Source organism: Vicugna pacos, chromosome 23 (genome assembly GCF_048564905.1).
Source record: "Vicugna pacos chromosome 23, VicPac4, whole genome shotgun sequence".
Classification (NCBI taxonomy): domain Eukaryota; kingdom Metazoa; phylum Chordata; class Mammalia; order Artiodactyla; family Camelidae; genus Vicugna; species Vicugna pacos.
Window position 1 is genome coordinate 8,568,802 of NC_133009.1, and position 25,173 is coordinate 8,593,974.

The window sequence follows — 25,173 nt, forward strand, 5'->3', positions numbered from 1 at the left end:
TAGCAAGACAAAGCTAAATACATAATCGTAGCAATCAGTGAGCATCTCTTGTGGCCGAAGGCAACTTTGGCTTTCATATTTCATGATGGGCTTCTATTTTGTAACAGAAAGATCTCCTAAAAAAATTCCTGTTTTGTGCTCTGCAACTTGTATTAGCTTGGAAAAGAACTATCACCCTGTATACTTAGCCACCGATTCCATTATTTCATTTTACTTTAGAATTGAAGTATTTTTGTTAGGCTGTATGGGCATAGTTTCATTCTGTTTTGTGTGTGTGTGTGAGAGAGAATTAGAATACTGTTGAATCTTGCTGTGCAATGACACAGTGCTCAGTTTTTTTCTTAAACACATTTAAAGAAAGCTCATTTGTAATTCTGGCCAAGAAAATACACTGTGAGCTTCAAAGCCAAGATGCAGGAGGGATTCAGCTAAGTGGTGAAGAAGTCTTCCAAGCCAAGCATCCCATCTTAAGAGTTTCATTGTTCTCAGTTTATATTAAATCATACCTTTCTCACAGCAAGCCTGTTTCAACCCCATTTGAGACAAAGGATGGGAGAGTGCGTGCTTCAGAATGTTCAATAAGTACTTGCTGAAAAAAATCAACGAATGAATGAATACATGATACAACACAGAGTTCTTGGAACAGAGGTCATAAGAAAGCCCTTGCACTTTCTCTGTTTAAAACCATCTCCAGCCATTGTTAGTATTTTTCACTTAACTAAGGTAGGACTTTGGGGACTACCAGGGAGCCCAGAGAGAAAAAGCTCAGCCCAAAAGATGTGCTTGAATTTTAAGAAATGTCAAGGAAGTAATTTACAATTGGAATTTTCAAAATATAGAATTCTTGGCATTATACAGAAAAATAAAATGAGAAATGTGAGTTAGTACTAATATGAAATAATTTTATTTTTAATATGGATTTATTTTAAATTATTTTTTAGAATAAGAACAATACAGGAATTAATGCTATCCAATAGCACATTCCATCGTACTTTGTTGACTTCCATATATTTGAGTTTTAGCAATGCCTGTTACAAAAATTATTTCTATATTTTTTAAAAAGGCAGAGAACTAGAATGAGTTTAGCTTATATGTATATTACCCAAAGGTATGGAGGGGATTAATATATTTCTCTTAAGGAAATCTTTTAGGTGGCATGTATGACTGAGAATGATTATCTTTAGTATATGGAAAATCTAAACATTTTAAAAAGCAAAAGGCACAAAGAAAAGCTTCCAAAGCACATACACAAGTAAATCATTTAAAGAAGAAATATAGAGGGTCAATACACTGAAAAATGTTCAGTAGTCAAAGAAATTCAAATTAGATGCTGACATGATTTTTAAAAAAGGTTTAATTCAAAAGGGTTAAAAATTAATACTGGGATGTGAGAGACATTAAAAAAAATCCAAAAAACCCAGAGAACTACTAATGGAGGAACCTACTGGAAAGTATGTATCAGAAGCACAGAATTCCTCACACCTTTTCTCTGATTGTCATGCTAAGAATATTAATAATTAGGAATATTTGCAACGTATAGTTTCAAAGTCACTGTAAGAGCACCTTTGCTCTTAAAAAAACATGAATGTACAACAGTAGAAGAATGATTATTACATGTCCATTTAATGAAATGCAATAACTAAACATATTCTAGAAAGAGGTTTTCTAATGGGAGTGAGAAGTTTGGTTGGCTATCAGAATCTCCTGGTGGGATTTTCAAAACACACTTTCAGAGGTGTCCACCAAGATCTTAACTCATTTCACACTGGTTGTTCCCAAAACAGCCAGCTCTAGTTTATTCTGGTAAATGCTCCTTACTTTTTGCTGTTAAAGAACTGTTGTTCTAGAAGAATATTCTAATAACATAGAAAGGCATTTATAATATACTATTAAGATGAAAAAGTCATTTATAAAATGTTTTATTTTATAAAAATAAAAGATAAAATGTCTTCCTACTTATCTTTAAAAAATTCAGAAAAGATACACAGCGAAATGCTTATGATGGCCACCTTGTTAGTAAGGTTATATATCATTTTATATTATTATTTTATATTTCTGTATTTACCAAAGTTTTAGTAATGAATACTAAATCCCAGGCTTTCTTATTTAAAATCGTCACCCCAACGTACATGTACTCCCCTTCCTTTTTTCCACTTTATTTTTTTCTCCAAAGAAGTTATCCACATCTCTTATACTGTATGTTTTACTTATTTTTGTTAACTTGTTTATTTCTGAGTCCCTCAACTGGATTGAAAACTCCCACATGGAGATGCGCTATAGCACCAGCTGGACATATAGTGATGCTCACTTAAATATTTTTGAATGTATGAGTGTTCCTTACAAACAATCTGTCTTGAACTAAATAGTGAACTATAACTTCACAGTCAAGATGGATAGTATACACTGTACGTTCTTCTTACATTAAGTTTAATGATTCTTTTAGTCTTAACAATCTGTTAGTAACTTTTATTATGTGAAAAAGAGAAGGAAAATGAGCCAGTGTTCAGCTAGCATTCCAGCACGTCTGCTCACTTCCAGGTCCACTACATGTCTTCTGCTGCTTGTTGTGATCACAAGAAATACATTTCTTTTGGATCAATTAACCGTTTATCCAAATAATCGTTGTCATTTGTTTATGTATTCTGACCTGTGATCATATTTCATTTAAAAGTAGCTTGTGAAAGTAGCCTGGCATTTATCAGATTGTTCATCTTTGAAGGAAGGGATTATGTCTTTGTATCTCCTACAGAATCTGGTATTACCTGATTCTCATATCAAGTCTAGAACAATGCCTGCATACTTAAAAATTATTGAATACTAAATTAAAGAATAAGAATTATTTATGCTACTATAGAGGAGCAAATTGATGGGAACCAGATGGCCTGAGTTTTTAGTTTAAATCTCAGCTCCATTACTTATTAGCTGTGCCACTTTGGGCAGTAGGTAATCCTTCTATTCCTAAATCACTTCTATAAAACAGAGCTCCTTGAGTACCTGTCACATAGAGTAGTTGGTAAGAATAGATCATACACACACACACACACACACATCACTTGGAACTGTAGCTGGCGTGTAGAAAAATCATACAAAGGTTAGTAAATGCTCTCTTTCATTGTTGTTGATATTATTATATTGTTTATATTATGAGGGAAAGTTCATTGAAACAAAAGTCTTGAACTCAGATTACGTTGCATTTATTTACACTCACTGGGCTGTATTTTGTTTAGCTGTAAATCAGTCATAAGACAGAAGAGTGATCCCTACTTTACAGGGATCAAGAAAAACAGATATGTGAAAGCAATTTTAGAACTATAATGTTTTATTCAGTTGCAAGGAGAAGTTACTGTCATATTTATTCTAGGTGATAACTAATGAAAAGTGAAATAAAAACACATAGAGAGTTACCATTTTTGTTTCTTTTTAGAAAGGGCTCTCAAATATACATATTTATTTCCAAAAGAGCCCAAATATATCACTGTGTTAATATTTATATGAATACTTTTAATATTTTATCAAAAACAATTTTATCATTTGGTCTTAATATTTCTTATTTCAGAGCTCTGAGGTTAAGATCAAATTCTAATTGAGAAGAAAAGGTAGTAAGACTTACACCATAAACGTGACACCTAAAAATATTTCACATTACAAAGATGGGTATATATAAATTAGATGCATAAATAAACCATAGTATAGCTTTGGGCAGAGTTTAGTGATCATTGTTGACTAGGTTTTAGAATAACTCACTTTTTGGCCAATGGGAAGATGGAGGATCAAAGATTAGTGACTTTAAGTTCATTGAATGAATGGCAAGATCAGGGTATTGAATGAAGCGCACTGTATCCTGACAAGTGCAATGGTGATGTGTTCTGTGAATTTGTGAAAGTCACCAAACTCCTGTCTTAGCTTTTCCAAGTTTAAAATTGTAGTCATAGTGTCTACTTGACAGGGACCATATAAGAATTCAGGTTGGTGCTTTGAAGATGTAGCAAGGGAGGGAGAGCCAGGTGCAGGCTCCTGGAAGAGAAAACACTTTGAGGTCCTTTGCATAAACACAGTGCAGGGGTCTGAAGGGACACAGGCAGAGGCTGGACGACCTTGGCCACAGACCCCACCTCCAACCTCCTCATCTTCAAGCCCCCTTCTATACCGATGCCAAAGTGATCACAACAGTGGTCCTTCTCGACCCAGCTCTGGTCTCTCGCTCAGCTCAAAGCCCCGCCTGATCCCACTGGCTGCAGGGAGGGTCTAGGCTCCTCCGCCTGCCCTTCAAGGCTTTCATGACCTGCACCCAACTCCCACCTTGCACTTACATTCCTGCTCAGTGGAGGCCCTGCAGTACCCCCAACTCACTTTCTCACTGCCTGGCCTTTATTCAGGCTGTGACCTCTTGCCAGAGAGTCCTCCCAGGGGTGCTCCCCTGGCTCATGGTCCAGGCACCACCCTCAGTTCTGCAGCCCTGTGACCCACCCAGCCCACCTGGGTCCCTGCCCCTCGCTCATGTCTCGACCTCCATCCCTCAGCCCCGGCCTCTGCCCCCCTCGTTACCATCCCAAAGTGGAGAAAAGGAACGTCAGGGGTGAACTGGGTATGTAATAAAGGGTGATGTCTTGGAAAGAGAGGAGACAGGGCCCCCACCCACATGAGATGATGGCAGCACCTGGCACCGTGCGTCTCGGTGCACAGACACAGCCCCCGAGTCCCAGTGTCTGCACTTGCGCAGGTGGGAGGGGTGGAGAGGGGCACAGCTCAGTGGTGGTGCGCGTGCTTAGCAGCACAAGGTCCTGGGTTCAATCCCATTTAAATAAATAAATAATCTCTTAAAAAAATCTTCATCTGTAACTTGGGGTCACAGACCCTTCTCTTAGCGCTACCATCAGAAATAAATGCCTGGTGCATGCAGCTCTCAGCCAAACATGGCCCCTCCCTCTCCACCCTACTGCCTCCCTGCACACCTCACAGGCCATGGCAGAAGCCACTGACCGCCTACCTGGTCAGACAGCGCAAGTCCCATCTGAGCCAAACACTGACTGCCAAGCTTGCCAAGATGACCACCTCACTCTCGGATGCATCTGGTTCCTTGAGCCAGAGCCCAGGCGGTCACATTCTCATTTGACTCAAAAGGGTGTGACATGTGGCATCTTGGCATGCACTGAAACCGCCAGCGGCTTGGGCAGACTCAGGGCAAGGAGGCCACCAGTCTAACAGGCCGTCTCCCACGCTGGTTCCCGGCACCTGGCCTGCCACTCCCGGCCGTCTGCCCCCGCCGGCAGAAGCCCTGGGCTCCCCTCCAGGCCTCGGGCTGCAGATGATTCTCCTGCCTGGGGTGAGGGTGGGAGAGGGGGCGTCAGCTCCTGCCTGCTCTTAGATCCCCACACTTGGACACTCTGGAGCCCACACCAGGAAGCCGAGCCTACGACCAGTCACCTGCTTCAGCCCCTGGGCCATGATGCTCTGCTGACCGTTCAGCTCAGTTTAGTTCAGGCTGCGTCAGGCCCCACTGTGCACCGCAAACAGCACAGCCGGGTGGGCTGGAGAGAGGACACGGGGACTATGATCATGACCACGGCGATGACCAGGGCCGCCACTGGCTGCGGCCCGAGCACTCACTAAATGTTTCATGTGCATTAACTCACTGAAGCTTCCCACAACCCCAGGGCCTGAGTAAGTTTTATCATCTCCATTTTACAGATGAAGAAACAGAGACACAGAGAGATTAAGCAGCTCACCCCAGGCCACGAGCTGTGAGGGCAGTGGCGTGTGGATGCGCTCCAGAGTCCGGCTCCCACTGCTGCCCTGAGCGCGCAGCTGCTGCCGGCTGCATGGCTGGGCCCAGTGCTCCCCGCAGCGTGCTCGGAGGACTTGGCCTTGAGTCTGCTGGGCTCCGAAGCCCATGCCCAGAATCCCCATGCTTGTCAGCCTCCCTGCATGGTTACCATCATCCCTCAACCATTTCCACACACCGTGAACTCCGGCATCCTGGGGAACAAAGCCCTACGGCGTCCCCAACTTTCTAAACTTCCAGGAGATATGAGATCCCCCCCAGCAGTCACTTGCAGGACTAATTCTGTGCCTGCTCCTGACTGATCAGCCTTAACAGATTCAGTGACATCTCTCAAAACTGAATTTGGCTTCTTTGTCTTCTACTGATTTTATTGCAAAGGTTTTTATGGGCAAAGGTATCTCTGACATACACAGGTTGCCCTCCAGACCAAACCATCCCTCCCGGAGGGCTGGCCGACACTGCTGCAGGAAGTAGTCCAAGTAGGCGTGCAAGAGCCCAGGGACACCCAGGGACCCCAGGGTCGTCAGGCACGGTGAGGGGAGCCAGCTTGCTCCTGCGTGAGTCACCCCCTATTTGTGGATATTTCCCACAAGTCACCGCAACACGTGGCTGGAACAGTGACTGTGACCCTCAGCAGCCTGGTGGCAAGAACAGGAGCTAAAAGTTCAGGAAGTCCTGAGTTCAAACCCCATCCTGCCTCTTCCTGGCTGCATGACCTTCCCCAGTGACTCCGCCACTCTGGGCCTCTTGTTCCTGGTCTGTATAAACACCACGGCAATGCCCAGATTGTAGCGCTATAAAGAGGCTCTGGAAGATGCTGGGTGCTGGGTAAGTGTATTCCCTCCCGACTCCACCCCTAGGAGTCCTTGCAGAACATCTGGCCCAAGGGCTGCAAACAGATGGCTCCTGGCTGCATCGCACCCGGCTGCCTCGCTTGGCCCACGCAGGCTGGAAGGCAGTGTGACGAGGCCGGGGTTGTTTCAGCCCAACACAACAGCAGCACAAGCCACCGTCCCCAGTCACGTATGTGAGCTGCCTGCAGCCCTTTGCCAATGATCGGGACCCAAACACCTGACCATAAAAAGACAGGGATTGTGCATTTCAGAGGTTTTTACTAACTGGGGGTGGGGTGAGGGCTTCGTTTCTTCACTTCTTTGAGTGCAAGGAAGCTGCATATGGAAGGAGAATCATGGTGCAAAAAGACAAAAATGTCTCTGTGCTTCTGAGCGATGACTAGCTGGGCAGATGGTTTGCACCCAGCAGTTTCTGCTGTGACATATTCTGATGACCCTCCATAAGCCAGAGAATGTCCACTAGGCTGAGAGCTAGGCTGCAAGGAGCACTCCTGCGCGGTACCTTCACATTCACAGCCTGGTAGCTTCAAAAACCTCTCCTCAGGCCTTTTCAGGATGACTCCCAGTAATCTCTCTGCAACACCTAAGAACATTCCAGAATATTCCAGTGTTCACCGCCTAGATGAGATATGACACTTTGGGATCATTTGCACGTCTGCACCAGCAACCATGCACTTTAATCTGAATGGAACTAATTCAGAGGAATTTAATTAAATTTGCAAAAAGACAGCGTGGCAGAGGAAGTTCAGCCTGCTCACCTGTTAATCAAATATTCAAAGAACAAGTGAGGTGACGGCTCATCTCCTACAAAAGCACAGCTTTGTAAATAGACTGGTGAGATTGTAAAGTTTTAGAAAAATGAAGTTCTAAATGGACAACTGTCACGAACCCAAGCGGCTCAGCGGGCCTTTCTGAGCACGAAGGCTCCTGCTCGCTCCAGACGTTCTCACCTTGACGCGATGTTCCCAGGGAAGCCCTCGTGTGTCCCAGAACCTGAAGCGGGAGTAGCAGACCTGCCGCCCCTGAGGGGCCACGAGGGCTCAAGCCCAGCGGGGGGTGGGGTGGGACGGCACCAGATGCTCCCCGAGGACCACACCCTGGGCCTCAAGAGCCAGTGTTTCCTGGGCGTGGGTTCTGCCACCTCCGGGCTGCGGGGCTCCGGGCACATGCCCTGACCTCTCTGCACCTCAGCTTCCTCACCTGTGACAAGTCAGTGAAGACGGATCTACCCTACAGGGACATGTTGAAGACTGAGCTAAACTGCTCGGAACAGTACTTGACCCAGAGGATTGCCCAGAAAATGTTGGTGACTATCCTGAGGAGTCCCTGCCGCATCTCCAAACCCAACCCCACCACCACCCCGGGCCAAAAGGACAGAGTTCCCCCACCCCACCCCCACTAAGCACGACTTGACTCGGAAGAGCAGGGGACATTCCTTCCCCAGCCCCACCCCCGAGTTGAGACTAATTTTCCCCTCAATGTGGTCTTAACCCACCCCCGCTGCCAGGCCTGGCAACCAGCCCAACCGAGGCAACTGGACCTTTGCAAAGAGCACTGGAGTTGGAGTCAGACCTGGGATTGAGTTCCAGGTCTACCTCTTCCCAGGTGTAAGCAAAGATCATGCCACCTTCCCGAGCCTCAGTTTCCTCCTTTGTAAAATGGAAATTAACACCACCCACCTTGTGGAACTGATGTAAGGATTAACGAAAACTTGTCCATCAGCCATGAGCCCCATGGCCGTGGAAATGCTGATGACCCTACACAGCACCCCCACCTTTTCACTGGCCCTCACCAGCCGTCTATGAGGCAGGCAAGGCAGGCGCCCATGTTCCCATTTATCAGATGAGAAAGGTGAGGCTCAGAGAGGTTATACAGTCCACGTCAACCCTCTCTCATTGAGCAAAAGGCTGTGCAGGTGAGAATGCAAACCTGCTGGATAAAGGAGTGAGTGGAAGGATGCACCAGGGCTGCAGGAGAAAACTAAGGGGTGCGTGGATTTATCCAGGCAACGGCTGATTAACGGGCTGCAAGCACCGAGGCCCTGCAAAGGGAATGCTGGAGAACTGCGCTGGCTGCAGCTCAACACCTGCCGGAGGAAAGGGAGCTGCAGGCTACTCTCCGTTTCCACGGGAGTCCCCTTGAAACACCCCTCCCATGGCTGTCGTTCTTCTCTGCGGAGGAAGAGCTCGGGGTGAATGTGATGGAGGGAGGCGGGCACTCGACACCAGGATGCCACGGAAATTTCAAGGCCCGGCCCCACACCACCCACCCCCTCACCAGCAGAGATGACCAGGGCCCGGGGGCAGGCTTCGCCTTCACTCCCGCCTCTGTGGGGCCACCACGACTGTTTCCGTGGCAACTGAACAAGGAGGAAATTGGCGATCGCATCTAAAACAGCATCCATCTCTCTTGCAGAAGGCTCTCTGCCGGCCAAGAAGGCTGGGTGTGCAGGGACACGGCCTGGGGTCAAATCCTGCAGCGTGACCCGGACGAGCCCCTGACCTTAGAGCCCCCTTTTCTCCTTTTCTCAAGTGCCTGCGGTGAGCGCAAAGGGATACAGCAGCCTTGCACCTCCTGCAGCTCCGAAGTCACTGGCTCCCTCGCCCCAAGCGCAATGTGGATGCATTTGTGTGATCACCCTACAACAGTCTAGAAGAAGTTCTCTGGTTCCTGAAGCAAATATCCGCTGAGCCATCCTGGGGTCAGGAGGGTGGCCGGCTCCCTGCATGCCCTCCTGGGACGTGGTGGCTGTCACGCACAGATGGAGGAGGAGAGCGCGTACAGCTCAGCGGGGTCTCCAAAGGCTACCAGCTCCCGAGAGGGGTCATTCCCACAAGTGTTTACTGGGCACTTTGCGCCAGACCCATTTGCAGCCCTCTGCACCCGTTTTCCATGTAGTTCTCACGGCCACCCTCCAATTTAAGACATGCTATCCCTGCTTCTCAGATGGGAACACTGAGGCCCCAGAGGTCACCTGGAGAGGGGTGGCCAGCTAGACCCCGGCCCTGGTCTCCCGAGGATAGCAGGTGGTCCTCACAACAGTCACCCTGGGACCCCACAGCCCTGCCGGGGCCGACCCACCCTGCTGAGCTCCGAGCTCCAGAGCTGAAAGCTCAGGCTCAGGTCCCACAGGGACCTCGGGGTGGGGCCCTCCAAGGCTGCTGCTCCATGTCCCTGTCCTGATCACTGTCCCATGTCCCTGATCACTCTGCCCCTCCCACAGTCCCATGGCCACTCAGCCCTCCCATCACACCACCTGGCTCCTGCTGAGCCACAGGGCAGCCAGGCGGGGCCGTGGAAGCCAAGTGACCCTCTCCAGGAGTCAGCTTATTTCAGGGTGGGGGCTTAGGAAGTATCTTCAGCTTCTGGCAGGCGTTCCGGATGGCTTCATTAGGGCCATAAATGCTCACAGGGCCGGATTCTACGTGGGCTGAGATGTGCGTAAGTCACACCTTCTTAGTGAGCCCTCTCGAGCAACGCAGACTCCATTTTTATTTTCCTTTCACAAAGGCAGTCTTCTGCTGCCGGGAGCAGCGACCCCACCTCAGCCTGGAGGACATGCAGGTGAGCTTCAGCTCACTGGCTAGTGCAGTAGGAATAGCGGAGTTTGCCATCGATCTCTTCCCTGCAGGCGTGGCAGCTACCTGTGCTCAGGCTTGTGTTGGGGTGGAGGCGGGGAGCGTTCCTCCACCCTTCTAGGCTCATCTGGCTGGTCTGAGAATTAACCTGACGTGAGGCAGACTAACACGAGAAAAATAAACAAAAATTGAGTAATGTGTACTTCCTGTCTTTACCCATGGGCGACAGCCAGGGTAAACGGAATGAACTCACCAAGAAGGCTGCGGCCCTCACCTTCAACGTCATCTTGCTGCAGGCAGCGGTCACTTCCAGAGGTTGGTCACATGGAACGCCTGGAGGCATGAGAAGCCCAGTTAGACAAGGGCCGGAAAGGTGTCACTTTGGTTTAGACGTGGGAGTCACCAGTGACTCGCTGCGTGGGAATGGAGGAAGGGGAAGACACACCAGGGTGGGTGGGGACAGACTGCTGGTGGGGAAGCAGGCAGATCTCTCAGGAAGTTTGTCGTCAGAAGTAAGACTGTCTGGTTCAAGTGAGAGGGAAGCAACAGGGAGGTGTTTACAGAGAGGGGAATTTGAAAACATCGCTGAGAAGGAAGAAGGTGCAAATCAACTAAGTAAAAGGAGTAGGACGGCTGGGCAGTGCGTGACTTTCTTCAGCAGCACTTAGACGCCTGGGGGGACGTAAGGGGGAAGAGTGAGAATCAGTCTGTTGTGCAGCTGGGAGTTTTGCCAAGTGCGCTGAAAGGACGGAAAAGGGAATAAAGGGTATAAGCAGGAGTTACTAAAATCTCAGCTCCTGGAAACTGTCGAGAAGGAGAGTATTTCCTTTACCGTCTTATGTTCAGCAACTGGGAACCTACAAATTAAACTGACTAAAGCAGATTACTGTGAGGAAAAAATTACGTATGGACACGTGCAAGAGTTCACAAAGCAATGGGACTTGAAGGGGTGGCTACAAGTGGGGGCTTACATACAATTTAACACGTGACAGGAAAAGGAGAAAGGCACTTTCTGAAAAACAAATGACTTCTTGGCGAGAGGGAAGAGCAAGAGAACTTACGGTAGAACAAGTGCATTTAGGAAAGAGAAATGACGCCTTAGGAGAATTACGGGAGAGATGACAGGTTTGTGACAACGTCCGTTTGCGTCTGGTGCTCAGAACTTGTCTCTAATTTTAAGACTGTTTCCAAAAGGTAAGTAAATAAATAAGAGAAGATGAAAAGCCTGAGGCAGGTTTCATTTCTCTTCATTCACAGAGGAATCATCTGTGAATCAGTGTTTAAGGTAACATGCAGAAAGGCTGATGGCACCGTAACGATTGTTGGGATCCATCAGAACACTGGAACAGCCACAGCAGATCCAAACGCTGTCCGTCTAAATCTCTAGGTCTATAGACAGTGATTAACACTGGAAAATTCAAAAAAGCTATCAATCAACACTGCTCAACATCAACGACAAGTTTTGTGGGTGGTTGGGTGCTGTTTAAACAGCTGGCATCTGGGCTCGGTTTGAGTATATAATACTCCAAAGTGCTGGGTTTTATTCCCAAAATCTGCTTGAAAGTCAATGAGATGCAGAAAAACGTGGTTTAAAATACTTCATAAATTTTAATCATGCACATAGAATGCAAGAGTATTTTCCATTAATAAACAGTGTCAGTCTCTTAACGGGAAATAACTAAAATGTTCAGCAAACAGCCCAGCAGGTAAAACGTTTACTATTTATCTTGTAGATCGTGCACTTTTTCTTCAAAATCTCCACATATTCTTGACGTGCTTTCGAAGTCAGATCTTCACTTAGACTTGACTCATCCATCAAGCCTACGAGAGAGTCCATAGGACTTAGATTCAAGTTCAGTAGTAGCTGGAAAGAAAATGAAAGAATTAGATTCTTTACTTAAAATTCTTCATAGGTAACTCAATGTCAGCTTACTTTTTAAGAAAAGCTGAGACTTTTCCAAGTTTTAAGAAGAATGAAAAATACCTACATACGATTACAACGCAAAACACAAGATTACTACTCTAGACTTTGCCCAGGGCTGCATGTTGAATTAACTGCTCTTGTGGCTAAGGATCAGAGCGCCTGGTTTTCTCATTCTTCATTCATTTACTCAGCAGCCATGGGCTAAGGCACTGTGACAAGCACTGGAACCACAAGATGAAGATGACAGTCCACCCTGAACTGAAAGATCATGTACCGTAAACTGGCAAAATAGATGAACAGGCAGTTTCGGTACAGAGACATAAATGCCATGACAGGTATAAAAGAGGGCAGAGTTGAACACTCAGAAAGGACGTCCAGCTTTGTGTCAATATTGTCCCCTCTTTGGTGGCCGTGATGTGTAAGCAGATACCTGAAGGAGGAGGAAGTGTGGGAGGGAGAGGCAAGAAGCAAACACAAAGAGCAGAGGCAGGAAGGGCACCCGCGGAGCTGGACGCAGTCTGACCAGTCGCTGGAGCCAAGGGGCAGAGCAGGGGAGAAAAGAGATACGGCTGAAGACTCTGGCAAGAGCCAAATCGATGTGGGTATTTTTCTTCCAAGCTAAGGAATTTGGGATTTTTCCTGAGGGCAAAAGGTTAACCAGTGACAAAGAGAATGACAAGAAATTGTCACCCACCAGGTGACAGCTATATGAACCGAGATTGCCTGAGTCTGGGTTTTTGGCCTCAGTCACTACCAGAAACTCGAGAAGCTGATGACCTCCACGCTTTCTGAGAACAGGTCCGTGTGCAGGTGACAGGCCCATGGGGACAGCAGGAGAGGAAGGGCACAGCCAGAAATAGAGAACACAGACTTCTTGAGTTGTTTTTTTTTTAAAGCTATGGATCATGATGAATAAATGAGGAATAAGTATATTTATCATTATGAATGAAACTATGCTCTCACATTTTTCATCAGCTATGTATAAGAAAAAAGCTTAACATGGTATCTGTTATTCAAGCAATAGAAAGGGGTGCCATTTACTGTTTAGAGTGTATTTCAGAAATCAACGTCTAAATTTAATTCAGAAATGTTGGCAACATACCTTCTTTTAATTCTCTAGATACATTGTTCATCAGCTTCTTTCGCATCTACAATAAGTCAAATATTTTTAATGTTTAAGTGAAACAAGAAACACGATCATAGGAATGACAGCTAGCTTATGAAATGTGGCCTTTAAATAATACTTTTAGAGACTTGACTTAACGTGGGGATTGCTTAAATAGAAAAATAATCACATGGATAAAATAAAATAAATTCCTACTTACTTTGATTTTAGATAACAGAGAACACATATCTGTGAGGCTACTTAGATTCCCCTGATGAAAAGCACAGTAAACACTGCCCTGTCCGATACACATAATCTCAGAGGGCAACGCCTGATCTTATTGGCACGAAGAGTTTCAACAGTTCAAGTCATGTTTCACACTGAATGCATTGCTCTGCAGTTCTTAGAAAAACTGCCCTTTGTAAAAGTTTAGCTCTTTTTAACTTGAATGAATTTTTCCTTAAAATGAGCTTTCCATTCCTGCACTTTTAGAAAACTAAAATTTTAAGGTCTGTTCTATGCTAATGATTTTAGCACAGAATCTTAGACACATAAAATGAAGGAAGGGGTTCTGTTATAATGTCAAGTGAAAATTCTACTGGCAGACAAGTTAAGCAAATGTATTTTGCTCTCTGTAGATGACTAAAATATTTATGTGAGAAAATCTGCTTGAAGAGAAGGAGAGGCTAGCGCCAGTTTTCAAAGTTGGTTTCTGATTCACAACTTCCTAGAGCTAGAAACAAGGAAAACAATACCTAATTCTTTAACTGTAACTTTGTTTCCCTTCTAGAGACTAGGGCCAACTTTTTGAAACTTGACTTAATTAGTTACGTATTTAATTATGAAATGTGTGGGGACACTTCAAACTACAAGTGTCCCCATCTAGAGTGCTCTTTTAAAAACCTTTCTTATGAAAGTCACCCGCTCACTAAACAGGTTCTAAACAGTACACCAGACATAAACACTGCGGTGGTAACAGCGACATGAGAGCCGAGGCTTCTGTAAATGTTAGGTGCAAAGACAAAATTTGGGGCTACCGTTTGCCAATGTTTTCAGAGACTGTTTTCCATAACACTGTCTGACAAGAGCGTTCTAGAGAGGCCTTATGCCATCAACAACATGACAACAGTGCCAGGAGGGTCCTGTGAAGTGAAAAACGCCTAGCAGATGAAGGGAGAAGCCTTGACAGAAATAATTTCATATAACCATTAATAAACACTATGCAAAATGTAGATCACACTTTTACACGAGTTGAATGTAGATTACTCTCTTTTCCTCTGCAAAGCTATTTTCCTAAACACGTACTTCTGGGACCCTTATGCTTATTTCTAGGTGAGGACCCCCATGTCCAGATGGTGGAAGTGGTCTGAAGTCCAACATTAATAAGGAGAAGGCACCTGCAGTTTTACTTAAACTTTTCCATTTAACAAAAACACAGTAAGGTGAGAAAATTATACACAGGAAGACAATGTATCAGCAAGTTTTAATTCTAATGATTTTTAATTAGGAGGATTCTCTCATAACTGGCGGTTTGCAGACTATGTCCCATAGAAATGGAAGGTCCCACTGGGGACACTGCAGGATTGAGGTCAAAACTGAGGTCACAGGCTGGAAGATAATGCTGCCCTTTCCGAGATCAGTTTGATAAAAACAGACTTGTCACACACGTAGACACACATGTTCATTACCAAAGTGAATATATTTTCAGATTATTGATACTTTTAAGTTAAAACTTGGTATTGTTCTTATTTTAAATGTTATAAAAATAAGTACAATTCCAGAAATGTAATAAAATCAAGTCATTTAACCACTCTGATTCATCATACTGTTGTAAATAGGTTAATGAAGGAAATGACACTTGTCAGCATGTAACTATTAAATACATGTATTTTGCTGCAGAGAAAAGAAATGAGAAAGAATTTGTTGATCAAGGAGCTAAAAAATTAACTACAGAGAAAAAAAGTGAATGAAAGAAAAAGAACTGGAAGAAGCTGAGTGACTGGCTTTCAAAAGATAACACGCTTCCTCATTTGTCCATTCAGACAAAATGGAAAGAGGGCAGGAGGGAGTCCACAGGGCAGAGAGCTGATAGCAGAAACAAGGTTACTGAACTCTGCTCCTGCCTTATGAGAGGTGAGCTTAACTACTGTGATAGTTTGATTAGAATTAAAATTCAGAGTGGGTGTGCCCTGCCTTGGAAGCCTACTTTTAAAAGAAACGTGACCAGATCCTGCTGAGATGCAGTGCTGTGTCATGTCATGTAAAAAGTTAAAGTCTTAGGAATATTAATCGTTTTAGCTCTGGTGCACTGGTATAATCCCATTTAGAAAAGGGGCTGCTAAACTGAATGGACATTTGAGAAATTTAAAAATTAGTTAAATAAATCATTAGAAAATGTTTGAAAGTGTCAGTAATACACCAAAAGTCCAAAATCGGTGAGTGTAAAATTTAGTCTTCCTATTTAAAATAGATTTGAAGGACATTTATTAACTATTGTGGCCATGCTTCATGTTAGGCACACCAATACTTAAAAACTCTTGAACATAAAAAAGTCTTTAAAACAGAGAAATTTTGTCTGTTATAATACTGTCTGGGATCAATTTTTAAGTTTTCAGTTCTCAGAAAAAAATTCTATGTGCAAGAAAATCTAACAGTGATGTATCTGCTCAGGCTAATTTTAACTTTTTGTATTTTATAGTAATATAATTGAGTAACATAATTGAGTAAAACTGTAAAATTGCTTCTGACATGTAGGACAAAACATCCCAGAAATAACTAGAATGTGAAATCTGAGGGTACAAACTGGCAAAGCAGATATGGGGTCCAGCTATTACCACTACAACAATGTCAAGGGACAAGGCTGTACTTCATGCAGCAGTAAGAGAGGCAATAAACCCAAGTGTTATCAACTGGAAAAAACTTGCTTCAACCACCAGCACCACTAAAATCACAGACTTAGAGCAATACTTCTGTCAAGTTAGAAAAAAAATGCTGAGTAAGCTAGAACTTCACAGTAGGAACAGTCCAAAATGTTAAAACCTTGCACATAAAGGAGAATGTTACATTTAATCCCAATGCCATTTTTGACATTTTGCTTTCTAGAACCATAGCTGAAAAGATGTGGAAGTCTGTTGTCTCGTTAAGCCCCATGCAAAAACCCATCCCTTTCTGTCATTTTAAACAGTATGTTCACAGCTCGCATAGCATTACTTTATGTTTTCCCAGCAGAAGTAATTACCTCCCTAGCAATTCCACAAGGCATCTTCTTTCTCTAAGTCTGACTAAGAAATCTGTAAGCAGTAACAGTACAATAATAGCTCCTGTGAGGTGCCCGGCAGCGCTGAGGGAGCCGTGTCTCTGCACCCGGACAGAGCGGGGCTTGTTAACCTCCCTGCTCAACCCAGCATGATTCGGCCCCACAGCCCCACGGCCCCACAGAAGAACTACATATACCTTGGAACTACAACACTGAGTTTAAAATAAATTATTTTCCTGTGTACCTACAAGTACTAAAAAACAGACACCTCTTTCCTCCAAAAGCATTAAAAGAAACTACTGTCCTCAGGAGTCTTCTCCTGCATTGCGTTTGCACTCACACTCTTTCACCATCATCCTGTAAAGTGACACACTCGTGAGTTTTTGGTGACAACGAATGAAAACATTTCGAGTTTGCATCATGCTTAGCCACTGGCGGGAGTGTTAGCCATGCATTTTTTTAACACCATGCAGTCCGGTTTCATGACTCTGAAGCACTTAGGCTCAATTTACCCACAACACTGTCTATGAAACCTGAGCTTTTTTCTTCTTTGATTTGTTATGACATGAAGCCAAGTGAGAAAAAGCAGGTTGAGACCTCACTCAACAAGGGCCCGTGCTACCCTTCTCTGCATCAAGATCACGAAAACACCATCAAACCAGAAACCCATGCGCACCGATTTCAATGGCTATTTTAACAACGATACACAACGAAAACTGGTTGTAATTTAAAGAATCCCTATCATTGCCACCTCGGTATTCCTGCAGGTGAGGGCAAGACAGAGACATAAGCGAACTTCATTTTAAAAATTTAAATATTTGCTTTACTTGACTACATCTTTAGAAATGTCCTACAATTGCTCAGTAAGACATTTTATAACCATTAAAATAACAATGCTGTAAGTAAAATAGCAATTAAGAATGTACTCTTACAGAAGAAAATGATAAACATTTTAAACTTAAAAACAGAACTTAATGTTTTTAGTGTTACAAGTTTATTGAATTCACAAAAAGAATTTACCTTGGATTCCTTTAAATAAAAAACATCCATATGTGGTTAAGTATCTCGATGCCAATCATTTACTTATGCTGAGGGGTAGAAAAACTGGGGTGCAGCAAAACTTGAAAATGACTATGAACCAATGCCAAACTGAAATCAATCAGAAACTACGCCAAACATTGGAAAGTGTATCTCTAGTTATTAGGCAATAATACTTAATTTCTAAAATAGAATTTAAAATGGAGCTTTTTAAGAATTTAAAAATTTGTCACTTAAGTTGCATTTATTGAATAAAGTTAATGACAGGTATCTCTTGAAAATTACAAGTCCTGGGACTTCAAAAATAAAATTTCTGTCTCCTTCACTAGCACGATTAATTATGGCTTTTACTTAGTGTGCGTAAGTCAAATAAACAACTCAGAATCTCATCAAATTAAAAACAAGAATTGTATCAGAAATCTGAAACCCAAAGGAAAGAAGATAACATAACTAACCTTCAACAGATCGCTCATGCTGGTTGTAGGGTGTGGAAAATCCCTGAAGCGCCTTTTTCGAGTAGGACGACTCCTTTCGGGCTCCACGCTAGTACTAGAACTTTCAGCAGTACTAGAACTTTCAGCAGTATTAGAACTTTCAGCAGTACTAGAACTTTCAGCAGTATTAGAACTTTCAGCAGGAGGCGGTCTGTCAACAGGCTGTGCGGGAACAGAGCCAAGGAAAGAACTCTTGTGCTGTTTCTCCAGCTGAAGTTCAGTGTTCATCTCAGCCAGCCTCTCATTAACCCTGCGAGGATCGCAAAGCACAGATTTCATTCATTTCGTTTTCTTCCTAAGTGATGTGTATTTCTGAAGTTGCTATAATTGTAAACAGATTGTCCCATTAAACTGCGTTTTAACACCAAAAATACGTCAGCAAAGACCTACTGTAAACGATTACAGTTTAAAACTGTCCTAAAGAAGGACACATGTCCCTGGGGGGGCCCTTAACTAACAAGTACTTCAAAGTGGGGAGAGTCAGAGATGGAGACGCCCCCACAGAGGACCCCCACTGCCTTCTGCACTGGCTGCACCTAGACATACTCACCCTCAGGAAACCAGTTCAGAAATAAAAACTAAACCATCCCTCAAAGCCATTTTCAAGCATTTGCTTTCACCCCCCTTATATACACATTCACGCATTACCTGGGAGAAATCAAGCACGCGGCACTGAGGAACAGTTTAGAGCCACCACCCTCTGGGGGGCACCAGGCGGCAGAGTCGATGGTGGGAAAGAACTACGACAGCGCCAGGGGCAATTTCAAGGTTCCCCCAATGTCCCAAAGCTCACTTTGTTACTTTGCTTTTACCAGAGGCCTACATCAGCACCTGTTTTCCATAACCAAAAAAAAACCTCAAGCGGACTTTCACTTTCATTAAAAAAAAAAAGCTAAAAGCCAGAATAGCACTGGGTGCTTGTTTTAGCCCAAGCCATCAGGGGGGCAATGGGCACCCCGAGCAGCGAGAGGAGGCCCCACCGAGCTCCTTCCCCAGAACCACGCTCAGTATCCCGGCATCACGCCGCCACGGCTTCGGACTGTGTCTGTGAGCACCTGTGCTTTATGCATTATTTATTTTATGCATCCACCAGCAAGATGTGTCCTAAGGTAATTGCCTTTTTGCTTTACACTGACAACTTTCATAGGAACACTCTAGTTTTGGATAGCGGGGAGACCTGTAGCTCATAACACTGCTACTCAGGCACAGGAGGTGGGACCTGCCCTTTCGGTCTTCCACACACCCCCTCGGGCAGGCCACCATATTCTTTTTAGCCACTTTGTGAACCACTGTACTGCCCTTCACCCCGATGTGAACTTCCCCCTATTCCCCAAACATGCCTTTACGTAGCGGAGACAAACTTAGAAGGACACAGTACTTCGTCTCAGGGTGCCCACGAACAGTGACACCAAATATCACAATCAAGAAAGTAAATTCACCAAACACCAGAATTGGGCCCCTTGGGTTTATGTTGCACTCTTCCAAAACACAGTTAACTTTAAACTCATTAACATTTCTATTTATGGGAATTCCAACTAGAAATTTTGTGATAATATGGCTGTCTAAATTACAAAGTTTGCAAAACCCCTAGCTTAAAGACTAGACCAGGTTAAATATATGCAAATATAAAAAATAAAGTCATGTAAAAGCAGCAAAAGGCAGGGAGATGCAAACTGCCCTGGACTGACATTTTAAACGAGAGTTCATTTACTAACACCATTTCCCAAAATTACACTGTCTAGTCAGCGTTCACTTGCTACTCACCTCACAAACCTGGCTGAATAAAAATCATGCCTTAGAGGCAAATTAGTGACCTAAATTATTTTGTATCATTCTACATTTTGACTTACGAGTTTAGTTGATTTGCCAGTGACACTCTATTTTTTAGCTCTTCCAGGTACAGCTGCCTGTATTTTTCCAATTCTTTTTCATTACAATCAAACTGAGAAGTTTTCCTTCTCAGTTCCGTTTCCAGGTCTTGAACTCTGCGTTCCATCTGACTGACTGAAGCGCGTTTACACTCTCTGAGCAAGTCTTCCTGAGATGCTGCTTGTGCCTACAGCAAATTAAAAGGACACAATTTTAAAAATACTTACAACCTGAGTAATTACAGTATATTTGTTCCCTTTAGTTTTGAGTCAGTGATTCAGAGAGCAATTTTAAGTGTGAAAAAAAGCTGAACTTTAAAATACTTATCATCAATGTCAAGTGAATTAAATCTGAATTATGATATGAAAGTGGAATCACCCTTATATTAGTACTCATGTAATGTGATAGTTCAAAGAATAATAGGATCAATCTAAACTTTTAAAAATTGAAGAATACAACCTAGGAGTAATCCAAGAATGTGGCACAGTATTTACATCACAACATATGCTTTTCCTCCTAGTGGTCTTGATTTACACCAATTGGTCTTAATAATGATTGTCTAGTGAGAGTTGTTCTGAAACATCAATTTAGTGATAGTAATGATGGAAACTGAATTATTTAAAGGGAGTAACAAATGCGGCCTTCCTTCCAGAAATCTACAAAACAAACTGCTATATGGGAAGTAGAGGGAACACATAAAATGTACACATCCGAACTGTAATTCTCAGCGAAGTGAGTTAAAGCACCTTACAGATCAGTGTCTCACCTGTAAAAACTGGCTGATTTCTTTCAGTTTTTCTAATACATCCTGTCTTCCTTGCTCTTCAGTTTCCCGTCTGTACTGCATAGCTCGCCTGAGCTCCTTCATTGCTTCTACTACAGCCCGTCTTGCTTGCTCTTCAGTCTCCCGTTTGTCCTGCTCCACTTGACTGTGTCTCACTGTATTCACTTCGAGGTGACGTCTGAGGTTTACTGCTTCTTCCTCCAACTTCTTCTTCTCCTCCTGTAGTGCTTCACATTTCTTTTGCATCTGTTCCACAGATAATATCTCCTTTAGAAGAAGCTGAGTTTCTGCACTCAGATGGAGAAGTACTGAAGACGTAGATTCCTCTTTTGCTGGAAGATCAGCATTCTGCGTGAAAAAGGTAAAATTGTTTGGTAATGAGGTTAGCAGACTGAGAACAGCCTAACTCTAACCCAGCATCAAAGGCTGAAATAAATTCAGTTACAATAAAATGGTATATCTACCTTGTGGAATGGAGAAACTCAAACTACTCAGAAAATCAAGAAAAAAAGTTCAAACCACCAAGAGTCACAAAAATATACTGTTTACTGTCATCATCTTTGTTTACATTTGTACTTGATTTTACACTCTTATGTTTCTGTAATTGTTTCATGTCTTTCCTACATAAAATGACTACAAGGCACCTCTTAGTAGAAAGTCTCCTATCCTTTCCTTCCCCAAGTCTTAACTCTTCATGATTTTTAAAGTTTTAGGGAGATCACATTGAATTACTTAGGGCTGAATTAATAAATGCCTCCCAAAACAAGACTTTGAAAAAAAGACTGCAATTAATACATCTTACAAATATGGATTCTAATATGCCATAAGCCCTTCTCTGAACTACAAATATCTTATGCTTGTTTGAATTGCACTCCAAGGAGCAATGAATGATTCACAGAGTTAAGGAGAAATCCATCTCCTAGTGTAGTGGTTTAGTAAGATGACCCATACATTTTTCTAAACAAACAAAACAGCCTTCATTCTTGTAATCCTGTGTGGTTCTCCACAAAACAAGAGAACATACTCAACAAAAACAAACAAAAAAACTTGCTGGAATTTCAGTGACACTGACTTGGGAAGAACTGCTCTCCTTCAGATAGAAGGATTGTTTGCTAAGACAAGGCAGGCGGAGGTGGTGGTTCTAAAACATCTCTACAAATTCCTTGACACTTCCCCTGTGAAATTCCCTCCCCTGAAGTAGGTACTGGCCTCAGTTAACTGGTTTCTAGGGGACAGAATGTGGGGGCACTGCTGTGTGATTTCTAAGGCTAAATGGCCTCTGACTTTCACTCCATAGGGATGCTCACCCTTAGAACCCAGTCACCACGCTGTGAAGCCCAGGCCACCTACTGAGTCTTTGTACACACAGCTGTCCCAGCTGATGACCCCAGGGAATGTCCTTAACCAAAGCCAGCTCCAACTTCCAGACATGGGCAAGAACAAGCCTTTAGATTATTCTACAGCCCGCTTGATGCCAAGTGGAGAAAATATGAGCTGGCTCCACTGAGCCTTGTCTAAACACACATTTGGGAACCAAGCAAATGCTGTTTTGAGTCACCAGGTTTTGAGGCAGTTTATTATATAAATTATTAGCAATAAATAACTGGCACAGATATTGATATTAAAAATGGGGCACAGCCATTAAAAAAGAACCCAAAATGTGGGGATGCCCTTGCACCTGGAGGTAGGCGAAACCTGAACAGATATAGAGAAGAGTAAGAGTGAAAACCCAAAGTGTCCACGAGACTGTGAGTGGAAGCCTGAGGGCCCTTGAAGGGCTGAGAGTGAAGGCTTCTAGGCCAGGGAAGAAATGACGACCCTGAAACCAGAGGCAACGGGACTCTTGCTACCGGACAGCTGAAAGTAAAATTGATGAGATACGCTAAAACAAACAAAAAAATTATTAAATAGAAAGGAACCAGGACTCACTGGGTTCAAATATCTGTATCCCATTAAAAGCATCTCCACATGCCCAATGGTCACATAATGGGTAAGCAGAGAAATGGCTTCCGGGCTAAGATCAAATCTAGGGTGCTGCCAGGAAAGCAGTCTAAAGATGAAGCCAAGACTTTGTTAAGACCTTGGAAAGATTTAACGTGCTGCCTCAAATTCCTTTAAAGATCTTAAAAGCATAAGAATTTCAAAGGCATGGCCCCCCAACAGCTTCACAGGAAGCCCAAGGTGAAGAGTTTATCTCAAAAAGACGTGAGAGTAGCCTTTCCAATGGCAGGAACCCCAATAAAATTCACAGGAAATTCAAAGTTTTAAAGAGAACTGTGCTAGCAAAACTACTGCTTGCTAGCTTGGACTGAAAGAGACAAAACAGTGCAAAATGGGAGGCGGCCTTTGGGTTTTTCTTAGAAGGTCTACAAGGAGGAAGCTGGCTGGAGAGAACTGCTCAGCTGCAAACACAGGTCACTGCTCATGAAAGGGACAGAACAAAGAGCTCAGAGAGGGCAGCGAAGGAGAACCCCTCCCAGGGTTAGGACTAAGTCCTAATCAAAGAGCCGGCAGCATCAGGCTGCATTGCAGAACTGCTACGGGCCAGCGTGCCTCCCATCTTCCATCTGTGAGCGAGGGAGTCCTCAGCAGTTCAGCAGAATGTCGGGTGTGGGGCGGCAAATAACCCGTGTCTCCTTATCCTCAAGCCTCAGCACTGAGAGGCGTGTACCCAAGGGCTGTACTCCAGAAAGCTGGAGCCTGAGCCTAACACCACAGCGACCGAGGCCTGCTCACGACCGAGTAGGGACAAGTGGATTTCTCGTATGGAAGCAGTAACAAAACATTGTGGCTAGTGAGTAGATTAGGCTGGTTTTTGAATGTCTCCATAAATTTTCAAAATTAGTTCCATAAAAAAGAGAATATGGGCCAACCTTAAGTGCCCTGCTCCTAATGAACAGAAAATGGTGAAAGTGGCACCGAGTGAACTGCAGGGCTCGGTTTGAAAAGGCATTTCAGCTTCTGCCTCGCTCTTAACCCTGGAACCCAGTCTCAGGCGGGCAAGCTCAGGCCACAGAGACAGCTTCCGTGTTCCAGGGGAGGTGGTCCACCTGCCCGCCCCACCTAAGCCACAGCCCACCGCCGACATCAACCATCAGACATCAGTGGATGAACCTTCACGTGATTCCAGGCCCCTGCCTTCGAGCTGCCCCACCTGAAGCTGAGAGGAATAGAGGCCAGCTGTCTGGGCCACACTTTTCCTAAGGGTAGGTTGTGAACAAAATAAATGCTTATTTAAGCCACTGAACTTTGGGGAGTTTGTTAGGCAAAAACAGATAAACAGAAGAGTGGATAAAAAAAGATAGTATGAAATGTAACTTGAATAGAGTAGAAATTGGTCTCCTATAAACTGGAAAGTAACAAACGTTGAGATTAACTTACTAATGACAAAGTGCTGATGAGAAACAGCACGTAAACTGAAAGACCTCAGAACTAGTGAGAAGGAAGGTACTTCAGAGTTCCCTCCAATTATAGCTTCTTACAAACAGGCATGTATTTCACAGTCTCCCCTCAACTTTCAGGATAAGGAAGCCTGGTAAGCAAGGAGACACAGGATTTGATGTCTAATAATTGAAAAACAACTAGAAATAGTTTACCCAAATCAACCTTTTTACCTCATTTCAACGAACTGAACTTCTAAGTGACAGGCAGCTTTGAGAACTTACTAATCTAGCACTCACTCTTCATTTTCCTTTCCTCAGAGAGAAAATAAAGTATTATGGAACCATAAATGTAGTGTCCTTTGGCAGTATTTAAATTAAATACAATTTTTCCTTTACCTTACTTAAAAGCTCGTTGGTAAGGGAAGGTAAGACTGTCTCAGCTTCATGTTGTAGCACAACGCTCCATATAACACAGACTGGCTTTGAACTTTTGAAATTCAAATTACGAATCTGTTATCTGTTTCTGATAAACTGACTGAATATTATCTAATCTTTAACAGCTGTACTCTGGGAAAATTGTCCTTGGATGGGATGAAATATTTATTTCATTCGTTATGCATTAAGCTATACAATACAGCGAGGCACCTCTCCTTTTAAGTAAAGCGAGGTAGACACAGGGAGCTGAGAATGCAGGATCTGCACCAAGAACAAGACTGGCACCAGAGTGACACACAGGAACCAAGCCGAAAGAGGACTTCATCGTGCACCGCAAGATGATGGTTAGAGAAGCTTCCAAAGAGGAAGGTTGAGTTAATCTTCTCCAGGCTTAATCTTTTGCCTCTAGCAGTGAAATCTATGGATGAGTCTATGAATTATAATGAGTGCAACATAATGAAGTGTATTGCAGACTGAGTCAGCAGACCCCGTGACCATGATTTGATGGAAACTGGAGTGAAGTGGGAGGCACTGGGTGAGAAACTAAAGGTCTGAACGGGGGGAAGGAATGGACTTTACCTTTGCAAGCCTACTTTCTGTCATGTCACAGAGTCAGCAAGGCATAAGCTGGCCACAGGCCCCTTCAGGACGCAGCAGATCTCCACAGAAGT

General features: G+C 43.8%; 1 protein-coding gene across 3 annotated transcripts in view; it reads right to left on the bottom strand.

Moving 5' to 3' along the window:
• Positions 1–11,802: 11,802 nt before the first annotated feature.
• Positions 11,803–25,173, bottom strand: part of LOC140688711 (ankyrin repeat domain-containing protein 26-like) — a 50,185-nt gene continuing 36,814 nt past the window's right edge. For all 3 annotated transcript variants that reach the window (XM_072948440.1, XM_072948439.1, XM_072948441.1), the window contains 5 exons: positions 20,667–21,032; positions 19,882–20,087; positions 17,993–18,281; positions 13,241–13,286; positions 11,803–12,078 (listed from right to left, as the gene is read on the bottom strand). In XM_072948440.1, the coding sequence (XP_072804541.1) occupies positions 12,023–12,078; positions 13,241–13,286; positions 17,993–18,281; positions 19,882–20,087; positions 20,667–21,032 (963 nt within the window). In that variant the 3' untranslated portion in view covers positions 11,803–12,022. The remainder of the gene's footprint in view (positions 12,079–13,240; positions 13,287–17,992; positions 18,282–19,881; positions 20,088–20,666; positions 21,033–25,173) is intronic.